The following is a 12,827-nucleotide window of genomic DNA, read 5'->3' as shown; positions in this document are numbered from 1 at the left end:
CAAAGGGAGTTGAAACACTTCATCATCATCTTGGTTTTCTGACATGCAAGATGCAGAATTGCCCAGACAAAGGCAAACAGCATGTGTGGTAGCTGGTCCAGACTTATGACCTTACCAGCAGCCAACCCTCAGACCTCACAGCCTCTCCAGTCACTGGCTTTGACCACCTGGTTCCCTCAAGTAGCCAAATCTCGGATGCTCTGGTCTCTCCAGTATCTTAGATTTATGGCCACTCCATCACTTGGCTCCCACCCCTCTTAGCCTATTTGTCAGCTAGCCTGTCCTGATATTTGCTAGTAATTACACACTGACATGCGTACCCACATAAGATGCACTCCAGTCTCTCCAATTGCTGGCACACTGAGCCCACAGCCCCCATCATCTGTGGTCCAACTCTAGCTGCTGGCAGGTAGACCTCCACGCATATATATGCACACAGAGAAAGCCCTGCACCCAGGAAAAGTTAGAAATTTAGTTCAATGGGAAGACAGGACAGACTGCACTAATCAGGCTCAGGGCATGGTCAGCTATGACCAGCTTGTTCACATGTAACCAGCCTCTTTTATCCCCTTATTCCTCTCTTTTCCCACTCTTTTTCTTCCCCAAACCACCTTGATCCCCCTTTCCCCACCTTTGGTTCTTTCCCTAAACATCCCATAAAAAGCCTTTGTACAATGCCCGTACAATCCCAAGATGCTCTTCCCTGCATCCCATATGAAGTCCCATACCTCCAGGCTGTATCCACTCTCAGTCTGCAAGGTGCTCTAGAAAGCCTCTTCTGTTGACTCATGGTGGTGGGTCTCACTCCCAGTCCATGTGGCTGGACTGGTGGCTCATTCCTCTGACTGGGTTGTTGGGGTTCCCGCCAGCTGCCGCTGTGCCTCTGGGCTCCATGGTGTGTGCTGAGGTGAGCCTTTAATCAGCTAACCCAACAGAGATCATTCATCAGCTTTATGTATCTCATGATGCAGCTGCTAGTACTTGAGTTCCAGTACTTTACTCCTGTACTTTCAAAGATTTTTATGCTTAATGCATGTGTAAATGTCTTCTTTAAAAAATGGTTTATAGAGCTTATGGAGTATTTCAGACTGCTGAAGAACTTTTAAAAACATGAGTTTTATGTTGGGATCTGTGCAGTTTATGCATTTGATTAGACAACTGTGAGCATGAAGTTTGGATTCTTTTCATCGGGAGCATAAGAGGGGAAATGAACAGGGAGCATCAGCTCCCCACAGAAAGAGCTTCCACAATTCAGTGAGGTAAGGTTTTACAGGCATTTAGGTCAGAAATAACACCAGAGAGTGCCAAATATCTGTTCAAAGTATTTTATATGAATTAAACTGCTCCACAAGAAATCAGTGACTTCACTTGTCTTCTTAATTTGGTAGAGTGATGGCTATCTGTGAGATTATTCTGCTTTTTTGTTTTCTGGTGTTGTTTTTGAGCATGAGGAAAAGAAGGCTGCACAGACTTCTTTTAAAAATTCCCTTAAACAAGATGCCTACAGAGAGTTTCCTTCACCATATTATACTTCCTATCACCTACAGTAAAGACCAGCTCCTTTAAGTTCTTCAGCTCACACTCAAGATGCTAGACAGTGTTTTCAGGTTAACAGGTAACAAATGAGATAGACACAAAGCTTTAGGGAATATTAAGCAAATGGTGTGAGAAGTCTTATTACACAGTGAAGACAAATCAGATATTGAGGCAGGCTGAACTTCAGATCCGATGAATGTATTGAAGCTGGCCTAAAGCCACGCAGGCTTCAAGCACCTGTGCATAGATAAACTTGAGTCCTCCCACAGGAAAATTATTTTGCATGCCTGCTGGCACACACTTTTTGCCCAACAGCTGTCTGTCTCTCAAGCCAGGTGAGTCTTCAGATCATGTAAACATTCACTTGCAAGTACTCTACATAGACATACACACTGTTACATAGAATAACCGCCTTGTAAATCTCAGAACCCAAGCTGCAGGTGTTCAAAGCTTGTGTGTCTTACTCCACACCCCACTATTCAGGGGCAGAACCAACAGTCCTCACAGTCCAAGTGCTGATGCTTAACTAAGTGACAGATTTTCTGACCAGATTTTCAGATTTTTTCCTTCTCAAGGAGGACTCACTGGGAAGCTCCTCAAGTGCTACATGTTCCAAACTCTACCCTAGCATTTGCAAAACAAAAATTGATGCATAATTTCTAAGCATGGCTCATCACTTCATTATTTAATATAGTGGTGGTCATTTTTCTCTGTATCATTCTAACCACACTGATATAATTCAGTGAACAGAAATGAATTTATTTTTCAGTATCACCTATTTGTAGTTCTGTTTAGCCATGGCTGTGAATCTTGCACTTCTAATACTAGTTCTCTTATATTCCTTGTCACTGTCCTCTGCTTCTTCTGGGGTCTCCTTTTGCTCAAATGCTTTTCTGAATGGCAGAATAAAATCTGCTTGTCCAGGGGACAGGTTAGGAAATGTGGCATCAATATACTTTTGAAAAGCTTGTCTTGTTGCTTGTATTTCACTTTCCAGGCTGTCCTTCCAATCTGTCATCTTTTCCAGTTCTTGTGTGAGAGTCTTTACCTGTTCTTCTGCTGCTTTCAGTGTAGCCAGCACTTTTTCCAGCTCATCAAGATGGACGGTCTCTGCTTCTTTGAGCTGTTTTTCAGTCTCAATCTGATTCTCTTTTTGTGTGATACTCAGGGCAATATTAAACTCATGACATTTTTCTGTGTTTAATTGCTCTATATTCTTACGATATAGTTCCTCAGCTAACATACTTTCTTCTTTGAGTTGCTCTAAGTGCTTTCTATTTAAAAAAGAAAAAGAAGAAAAGATTTGTAGGGAACACCTGCTATTAAAGATTATTTATAAAAAAATTTAAGTCTATTCAGGTTGTTGTAAAACCTCTCATTCAACTACAAATATACACGAAATCAGCACTTGATGATTTCACCTCTGAAACAAAATAGGGTAAAAGAAGGCCACTGATGACGCAGAGAAAGGCAGCTGCAGAAGATTCTATTTCTGCATGTGTCACATCCAGTGATAATTTAATGATGCTTTCTTCCAAATGAAAAATATAAAGGATTACTACTTCACTCTTCATTCAGGTCTCTTTTTGAGCTAGCACTTAAGTACACACTGATTTTCAAATAGACTTTGAACAATTCTGCCCCAAAGTAAAAATGCTGTCTTGAAGTGAAATCTAAGAATGATTTCTGGACTACAGATTCATCTGTAATTTTGTTTAAGTGGTACAGAGAACATCTTTGTGCTAGTAAGTCAGTATTAAAACATATAATTTATACTAGGTAGTCAAAACATTATGGGTGCTATTCACCAGAGTTGGCTCGGGGACAAGTAAAGAATGGTGCATCAGGCATCCATTAAGGTTATTGAACAGAGTACTTCAATGCAGAGAAAACAATTTCTGGCCTTTGTTATTGTTCCCTCTACTTTGCTGGAGATATTTTCGCAGAACTCTGCTAACATGAGAAGTCAAAGAGACCAGCTAAGTTTATGCGGAATGTGGTTTATCTTTGTCAGAAAGGGCATTTTTCAATAGTGAAAATGAAGGTATTAAATAATGCATCACAAACTTAAGTGTGAGACTGTTCAGGGAAAAAAAAGCATCTTACAAAGGAGCACACCTGAACTGATCTTTTCATTGCCAGTGTATAGTGTTATTTTGTTGTTTGTGCTTTCAAAAAATGAAATGTATTCTACTCTTAAGGGAGAGGGATGTGTTATTATTTTGACATCAAAGCTGTTTCATTCACAACACTTAATCTCTAAGGGTAGACTCTCCTGCGCCCTGCAGATCTCCATATGAACACATATTTTTCAGTTTTGCATAGATGAAAGGCACAATAGGCCCCTGAAATATTTATTTCTGATGACTCTAAATCAGCCATAAAAAGCAAAACTTTTTGACCCTTGGCTGGCTTTGTGATACTTGCTTTTAGGAACAAAACATGTTTTATTTCTACATGGGGCATCAGGGAGAAAGAGTAAGCCTGCAACTCTTGCTGGTCATTTGACATTTCTAAATACGTTTTTTTCGAAAGGGTCTATCGGTCTTTTCCTAGAAGACCTGCATCTGAGCAATACTGATGCAATCCCAGTCATTTTCTTCAGCAGAGCACGTTTGCCAGCCAAGTCAGGGGAAACACTAAGAGCACCTGTGCTGCCTGGCTGCTTCCTTCAGGGCCGCCTCCCTCTCCTGCTTCCTAGCTTCGGCCACTGCCTGCATCTTCTCCCGGGCACACTCCATGAGGGTGCACTGAATTCTGTGAGCCATGCGCTGCTCTGCAGCTTCAGCCTCTCTCTTCTGCTCATCTTCCATGTACTGCTGCATCTCTGCCTTCACCTTCCTCACCTCTTCCTTAAGCAAAGTTAAAAGTAGATGTAAGTAGTGACAACAACTTGCTGTTCATTTGTCTTTAAACAATCCCCGGCAAAGCCCAGCAGAACAGATTTCAGGAAATTATGGGGCAATTACAGTGACTTACTGTAGCATCATTCCACATCATCCATGTTTTCTACATAAGGTGCAAAAAGTTTCCTCATGTATTTTGTTTACAAGCTTACATGGCCAGTGACATGGTTTTAGAGTGAGATGGAGAAGAAGCCTGGTCCTTGGTATGCTTGTCAGCAAGATATTGCTCAGGCTGATAAATAAAGGTATGACAACACTAATGTTAGGTGGTTTGGATGGACATAGATACATCTGGAATCTCAGACAACTAAATATATACCAATCTACATCTGTTGCCATCATAGGCCATGCCAAACTCATGCCAAGCATGACCATCCAGGAAAGGAATCCAACCCACTTAACTCATTGCTCAGTGATCTACACCGCTTTGCCACCATTCACAGTTCTTTCCAAGATCCCCTGACAAGGACATCCTCTGTGGAAGTGGCAAGGCATTCTTGGGAAAGCTCTGGCTGCTTAGATGTTGGTGGGTTTTCTCATACAGGATGAGCAGAGTTACATGAGGTTTGCCATAAATCTTTTGCACACCCAACTATAAACTCTGTATTCTGTGTATTGTTGTGGATACTGGTGGTTTGTCTATTGCTGTCATGAGGAGTGACAAATAATGGACCTGCCTACAAGCAGCCTAACTAAAGCCATTTGACCATTAGTGGTAGTGGAACAGCCACATCAGCACTGCTGCAAAAAGCTATTCCTGAGGCTACCAGCTCAAAGCAGTTGTCTTTGGCCTATCCTACACATAAAAACACTTCAGTCACTCATTCACGTCTTATTGGCTGCCACTATCTGTTTACTTAGACAGATGCTGAGTAAATTTTCTGCTACCACCTCTCCAAGTGGGCTGCTAGTGAGCAATTAGCTCACTGTTAAGACACCTCTTAAAATTAACTGCAAGAAACACAAACCACCAGATCTAAAGCATCTTGCAATTACTTTAGTAATATCTGCCTCTTCTTTTGTTTCAGCTGTAGAATTCTGTATCTACTCCCTAATCCTTCGTCACTGGAGCCAATGTTATCAGGACAAATGGTACATGTTCAAATCCTGAGCACTCAGGTCTACGAAGATATATAATAGGCTTACGGCAAGTAATTGAACAGTTAAACACGAGGAACTGAGCTTCTGCCAGCTATTGTCGGCAGATGCTATCACAGCAAAAGACAGAGCTCCCTTGGAAAACAGCTCCATAAAATGGAATGAACTCAGCCGGAAACTTAAGACCACTGTAAACCTCCCTGCTTTTCCTCTTGAGATGCCAAGGCCATTGCTTTGACTGCCTGCAGTATAAACAGATAGCTATTTAGAAACTTGTATAAAATAAAATTCCAAAGCAAAACACTCTGTGCACCCTTCATCCGCCAGTGGTAGGCTGCAAGACAAAGGATGACAGGTGTTAGACGGACTGCAGAGTGCCTGACTGAAGAGTGCTCGGATGCTCTAGGGGTAAAAAGCCCTGTGAAGTGGTGCAGAAAGCAGGAAGGCTCAGATCCAGAAGGCAGTTGCCTTCCTTTCTCTCTGTGTATCTCTGAGTCTTTTCTCAGCTATCCAAACAGCCATATAAAGCATGTGCTAAGCATATATAGAAATTCAAAGCCACAGTTGGTATGCTTCATTTAGGAATATACATATGCTGGCTGTTTTCCTTCTCCTTCACCCCACTTAGGGTCCAGGTTCAGTAAATCAGTTAAATACCTTTCTAGCTTCAATGAGCATGAAACGTCAGGACAGATTTAAAGTTACGCCTGTATTTAACTGCCCTTAAGAAATGCACCTGATCTGATTCAGTGGCTGGCTGAATCAAGGCCTGACAAGGAATTTTCAACGAAGTCCACAAACTTCATACGATTAAAAAAAAAAAAAAAAAAAAAAAGTGAAACGTGCTGAAAGTGAATTAAAAATCCAGCTAGCTCAAGCTCACATCTCATCTAGCACAATGACAAAGCCAGTCATCATTCACCCAAGTGCTTCTCCTGGCACTAGAGTTCAAATCTCAGATGAATGAAGGTCCTGGTTATGGCAAGCATTAACCCCCCCCCCCCCCCCCTTTTTTTTTTTTTAAGTAGAACGACATTCTTGGTTGTCAAACACATGGTTCTGTCATGCTGGCTACTTCCACAGTAATGAAAGCAAACTGGTTCATACCCTTAATTCCTTTCCAAGTTTTTGTTTAAGGTCTTGTACAAACGCACTGTGGTTAGCGGCTGCCTCTTTGAGAGCTTTATCCACTGCATCTTCCTTGTGCATTTCAGCCTTTAAAACAAGTTATTATTTAAGTACAGCTGCTCACCTTCTATTAACATCCTATTAAGATGAAGCAGAGGTTACATAAGCAATAGTTCTGTATTTTCTATTTAAGAAATCAGAGCAAGTTAAATTTAAAACCAGATGGCAAAATACATTTTGGACCATTTGGCAATTTTATTGCAGTGATTCCTGTTAAAACGTGGCCACACAATAGCACTGAGCCGCCACGGTCGTAACCACTATACATACATGTAACATAAAGGGCAGTTTCAGAATCTTACATAGCACTATGGGGAACAGCTTTAACGACCGATAATTTCTGTGTGGTTTAGAGGCCATTTTCAGACCAGATGTAAAATTTGTTATTAATTCAATGTTTTGTTGTGATCAGAAACCGGAGAAATAGGTGCACACAGAAGTCTGTGAACAAAGGAGATGAAATTAATGACAGCTCTACAGCAGTGACCTCAAAGTTCTTTATTGACTGTCTTTATGCTATAGCAATTATTCCAAAGAATAATCATAATTTAAATGACAGGAACGTAATTTAATTTACCTGAGCCCAAAGTTCAGCTTTCATTTTTTCAATGCGCTCTTGTATCTCTGCCTCCTTCTTTTCATGTTGTTCTTGTTGAATGTCTGCTCCAATCTCTGCACAGTCAACACAAGCAGATCATGCACAGCAAACATCCAAAGTGCAGGAACCTGTGCCTCTCTCCCAACCCCTTTGCTTGGCTCCACAGCTGAATTAAAAATCAAAAACATGCACCCTCATTGCACATACAGGAAAACACACTTACTATTGCTTGTGTGGTTCCATAATGTAATAGGAAGGTGCTGAACCCAACTCTCACCTCCTAGGCAAGGCTGCACAACAGGAGAGCATCATGGGTGTCCCTCCTGACTCCTTGTCCCGACGGCCGTCCACACAGCCCAAGCAATAGGTCAGTCCTCAGCTTTCTTGGGAATGATTCACCCGTTTCTGTCTGCGACCGAACCTCACGGCAGCCCAGGGGATGGCTTTGCTCCTTTTAGATGCTACGGGTGAGATGGTGCCCTCTTTGGCTCCCTGTGCCCTCAGAGTTCTCCAAGGTTTTCAGTGAGGTCTCTTGCCCTGAGATGCCCTCAGATTCCTTTATGCCACTCTTGGGGCATAAAATGAATATTCTCAGGGGGATATGGTGGAGTATTTCAGGTGTTTGGAACAGACCATGCACATACAAAGCAATCCCTCTGTCTCTAGGGCTGCTGTGCCCGTCCAGGGCCCAAGCAGTCCCAGTGCTGTCAGAGGACAGCTAATCCCTTCTAGAAAGGGGGAGCCAAGCAGCATGGAGGTGAGCCACGCTGCTTCACAGGGACTAGGCCAGCGACGCTCCCTTTAGCAACGTGGATGGCGTCTAAATAAGATGTTAGCATCACCATCCCCTCCTGTGGACATGCTGTGAAAGCAAACAGGTAGCCCTGCTACCTCATTTGAAAGGCTGGTCTTCAGCACCAAGGATTGCCCAGAAGAGAAGCCACTGCAGAGGGAGGTGGATAAAGATGCCTTTCTGCAAACCAAAACTGTCCCCCCCCCAACCGTGGGATTTCAGCTCCTCCCCCTCTGCCTTTCCTACTCAATGCCAAGCCTGCGCATTGCTTTGGATCCCATTCTCTGTGCTTGACAGGGCCAAAGAGTCACATTTTCCTGGGTTATTATAAATAGAGCCACCGGAGATCTGGCTTTCACACAGCCACAGGAGGATTAAGTCTCCCTCTCTCACTCCAGTCTTCTGCCCCACTCCACATGGGTGGGCAGAGTCCTCTCATGGAGCTACCACAAAGTACATGGAAAACAGTAGCAGGAAAGGACAAAGGGGTCAACTGATTTAAATCAGCAAAATAGAAGTCCAACAGTGGACAGAAGTCCAACAATCTTAGCAACAAGCACGTTGTGTTCTGACCACATAGCTTCTCCCCAGTCCATTATATTAAGAAGTAAAGAAAAATAATTTTAAAAGAGGCTGTCTCTGGCCTTCTGGACATGTTTTACACTGTGTGTGTTGACACAGGGCTGAAGCCTCATGTTCCAAGACATGCACGGCACTCACGCTGCTGCTGGGACTCTCAGTACACTGATCATCTCTTGATACTGTTTAAAATAGAAGCCAAGCACACTCCTCTTCACAACGCATGGCAATTAAAATGCAAAACACGATTTCTACAAAACTTTACACTGTTGATCAGAAATCTCTATGACAATTAGGCGTAACATATAAAGATACTTCAGATTCTTGCTAGATCCTCAAACATATGAATACTACCATATGCTTTCCTTCATCGTTGAGGTTATGATTGTGGCATGCCAGAAAAAAAACAATCCTCAAGAGGCTCTGCAGAGCCTCAATCTAAGGTCAGCAGCCAGAATCAGGTATAAGGTAGGATTCAGGATAAAACATCCCAGCTGTGTCCTGTTGAAGGATGAGGGGATGATCTTTGCAAATGTTAAGTCAAGCGTAGTTCTTCCCAAACTACTTGAGCCTTAGAAAACATTTGCTAACAGTCTTACAGTCAGTTCTCTTTTGCACTTCATTATGCCCAAATCTGAATGCCTTCATGCACCCACAGGACAGCTGACCCTGTCCCCCCTCTGAATATACTGGATTTATTAATATTCAGAAGGTAAGCGCAGTTCTTTCTTACCAAGATGTGAATGCCTTCATGACTGTCAAGAACAGATGGATACAACAGCTCTTGGAGCTTTCCTAAATCTCAGATTGCGAGGAGAGGATTTCAGAAACAAACTTACCCAGTATATCACGATGAGTGTAATACCGCGTTCTGAAAGGCTTATACTCCCGAATCCGATCATAAGTAGCATTGGAAGGTGGTGGTGGTATTACTTTTGAACACACAGCACAACAAACAAAGGAGTCCAGATCGGGACTTCTAATCATTGTGGTATTCTAGTATTTTTCTGTAATACAGTTACTAAAATGTCAGAACTCTATTCCTGGTAGATCTCCCGCTTGCAGGCAAAACACTTTGTTGCTACAGGAAACATGCAAGCCAGTGAAGAGAGAAAAATCATTGACCATTACTTTTTACCAAGTTAGCTGAAACGTTTGCCTTCAGATAAGGATTCACACATGCTGACAACTCAGTAACATGCTGTAGGCAGATGATGAGGGAGGGCTGTATGAAGTGACCCCTTCCTGCCCTAATAGAGCTCCCTGCATAGCAACTGTTACTGGGCAGGGCTGGCTTTGCTCACAAAGAACTAACTTTCCCTTGTAATAGTTAAGCAGCGTCACAGCAGGCTTTGGCTTTTTAAATGCATTTTTTTGTTGCTGAATGTCAACAATTCCTATTCAAACCATGTAGTTTAAGGAGATTTTAGGAGCAGTACAATAGGTACTGTTTCAGATATTTGAATCATAGCCTTTTGCTGCTGTTCTTGGTAAAGATGAGAAAGCCAGCACAGGCAGTAAGGAATTGGCAAAAACCTGAAAGACTGTCTGCCTGGGAAATCATTTTGACTCACAGTTCCTGTCAAGCCAGCTATCACCCATTGTAGATAAATATTACTGTATTGAAGATGAAATTGAGAAAAGTGGAACAAAAGAAATTATATTGGTGCTGGTTGCTTATCCTCCAGATGCATAAGAGGAGCCGTGCTTTCAGAGTTAAGCAAACAAATTTTGTTACCAATGTAGTTTTGCTTGGGTGGTTTTTCTTCCCTTTAATCCCTATACACACACAGGTTTTATAATATAAATCAGGTACCTAAAACAGCAAATGCCAGTATTGATACTATAACACCCATAATTTACTACATTCTTCTCTGTATTTGCACTGCTTTATCTCCTTTTATATATAATTTTAGTAGCATTAAGAGAGTTACCTGTACAGCAGCTGCCACAAATAAATATGGAGAAGCTCCTTAATAATAAGGACGAGTCTAAATACTCACTCTTCCTTCACCCTGGGCAGTTCTAAATTAACCTGGTTAACAGGACTTGACTCCAGCCAACAGGTAAGAGGCCCCATCACAGACAGCTTTTCTATGAAGTGCCACTGGCACGCAGATTGCCTAGGCCCTGCCCCAGTCAGTCCCACACCTTTCTCTTTCGCCCCCTGCTTCCTTTCCCCCAGATTCCAGATTCATATTCACTTTACAAAATGTAATTCAGAATTTTGAGAACCCAAATCCTGCATTATTCCCAAATATGTGAAAATGAGAGACTGGGCTTTCTCACTTTGAATTACCTGCAGGTATAAGGATCAAAGTGTGTATTTTAAAAGCCTGCAGAAAACCAGGTTAAAATCCTTACTGTAGCACTGATTCTGGAATAATTTAGTTAAATTCACGCAAACATACGAGACTTGTACATTTTCATAAACTGGAGAGAGCTAAAATCCTGTGTGACCCTTTTTAAAAGAACAGGTTAATTCTAAAGATCCATCACATCCTATCAAAGAAAACATATTCTACAGGATATGCACAGCATGTGATAGTTCTGAATATTTGATCAGTTCACCTTGAAATGCCTTCACCAATCAAAAGGCAAGTGGTTTCCTCACGTGCAAGCTTTTGGATTTGCCCAGGACCTTGCCATTGTGAGGCAACTAGGCTCACAGAGGGGAATGCCCTTTTAAAGGCTGTAAAAATGCTATTTTTTAAATGGCTTTATCAAAGGTAGAGCTCACTTCCCTTCTCAGGAAGCAGGTAGCCAAACCAAGGTCCAGCTGAATTTAGGATACAGGTAACTATAAAACACAAACAGGAGGAAAATCACAGGTTCAAAGTGAAGGATTTAGAGGGAGATACAGAGAAATCCCATAGAGCAACTGCTGTCGCTCAAGGCAGTCAGTCACCTTTTTCATAACAAAATCCTTTGATAACAAAACCCAAAGCAATTACCAGAGCGGCAAAGCAGATGTCCCTGCATGTTCTTCCTTCTTTGGCCTGACAGAAGCCACCTTGGCCAGCAGAGGTTAACAGAGAGGTCTCTCAACTTCTTTGGAGCCCTTGACGGGGCTGTAAATATGAGGAGCTGAATGCAAAAATGCAACCAGAATGTTAATAAGGGTCTGTGGTGGAAAAAGGGCCTGGCCTGGTATGCGCCCTCCCACCATGCATTCTGGAGTTTGGTTAATGAGATACCATCTAGGAAATGTCAGGCACACCAAAGTAGCTAGAGAAGCTCACAGGAAAAGACACCAGTGCTGGAACAGGAAAGCACCCACCTGTACAGTTTGCTCAAGGTAAAGGCTCACAGATGACCGACCACCACATGTGCTAAAGGAACGCCACAACGCCCGCCTGCCCTCCAGCCACACTCACGGCAGCACCAACCAGCATACTGCCGAGGGGCCAACTCCAACTCGCATGCGGGGCTGTTCAGCAAGACTGGACTTGTTCAGGTGGATACGTTCTTTCCTCTGTGCCTGTAAGAGCCTGTTGATTAGAGACTTTCCATTCCTTATTTTGAGTTCAGTAACCTATAATAAATTAATGCTATATAAGGTACTTTGCAATATAGAGAAATTTAATTTTTGAATGCAGCTTAAATAAACTAGTCCTGCTGACCAGTCAAGAACACCTCACAAGCTCTGGCTAACCTGGAGTTACACGTATCGATTGGCCAGCTGATACTGGTCTGTTCACTATCTGCTGTCTGATGCCAAACAGGAAAGGTAATGGCCAAGTTCTTCCTGCCTTTCTCTTGGCACTCGTTTCACTTTTTCTCCTGTATCTAGCTACTGATTTATTTTTTTTGTTTGTAAGGAAGAGTATATTAACATCCAAGGATTATTTTGGCCAATATTTTACAAATTCCTTTATTAAATAAACCCTTCAATGACTGCTTTATCAGATCTTTCTTGCCTTATTTTACTTGCACCACAGTTAATTATCAACTTTCAACAGATCAACTTCTTCTTTTCACACACAATATATTATGCTTTCTATTTAAAAAATAAAAAACAAATCCCTGTTTCACTTAATCAAAGCAAACAGAGAAGTGAGCTGAACTATCATGTAAATTTCTAAGGCATTTAACCAGTCTTGACTGCACGTCCAAGGTAATTTATCTT

General features: G+C 42.1%; 1 protein-coding gene across 2 annotated transcripts; it reads right to left on the bottom strand.

The window, feature by feature from the left end:
* Positions 1–1,794: 1,794 nt before the first annotated feature.
* Positions 1,795–12,640, bottom strand: C15H6orf163 (chromosome 15 C6orf163 homolog). Of its 2 annotated transcripts, XM_075046573.1 has the most exons (5): positions 9,538–12,640; positions 7,306–7,400; positions 6,648–6,755; positions 4,186–4,388; positions 1,795–2,810 (listed from the first exon to the last, which is right to left on the bottom strand). In XM_075046573.1, the coding sequence occupies exons 1-5, from the start codon at positions 9,683–9,685 to the stop codon at positions 2,312–2,314; spliced, it is 1,053 nt and encodes a 350-aa protein (XP_074902674.1). In that variant the 5' UTR covers positions 9,686–12,640; the 3' UTR covers positions 1,795–2,311. The 2 variants fall into 2 exon arrangements, 1 of the variants encoding a protein (XP_074902674.1); XR_012653045.1 differs by lacking the exons at positions 1,795–2,810; positions 4,186–4,388; positions 6,648–6,755; positions 9,538–12,640 and adding an exon at positions 6,919–7,169 and having other exon boundaries at positions 7,306–9,498.
* Between the last annotated feature and the right edge of the window lie 187 nt (positions 12,641–12,827).

The sequence above is a fragment of the Buteo buteo genome, chromosome 15 (genome assembly GCF_964188355.1).
Source record: "Buteo buteo chromosome 15, bButBut1.hap1.1, whole genome shotgun sequence".
NCBI classification, from domain to species: domain Eukaryota; kingdom Metazoa; phylum Chordata; class Aves; order Accipitriformes; family Accipitridae; genus Buteo; species Buteo buteo.
The sequence above is the reverse complement of the archived record's forward strand: the minus strand, read 5'-3'. Positions and strand labels throughout refer to the sequence as shown.

What these genes read in the sequence shown, in the direction of transcription:
- C15H6orf163 (XM_075046573.1), bottom strand. Translation starts at nt 9,685, where the DNA reads ATGATTAGAAGTCCCGATCTGGACTCCTTTGTTTGTTGTGCTGTGTGT. An exon ending in CACTCATCGTGATATACTGG is followed by an intron (nt 7,401 to 9,537) that starts GTAAGTTTGTTT and finishes TTGACTGTGCAG; the next exon opens with AGATTGGAGCAGACATTCAA. An exon ending in GAAGCAGCCAGGCAGCACAG is followed by an intron (nt 2,811 to 4,185) that starts GTGCTCTTAGTG and finishes TTTTTTAAATAG; the next exon opens with AAAGCACTTAGAGCAACTCA.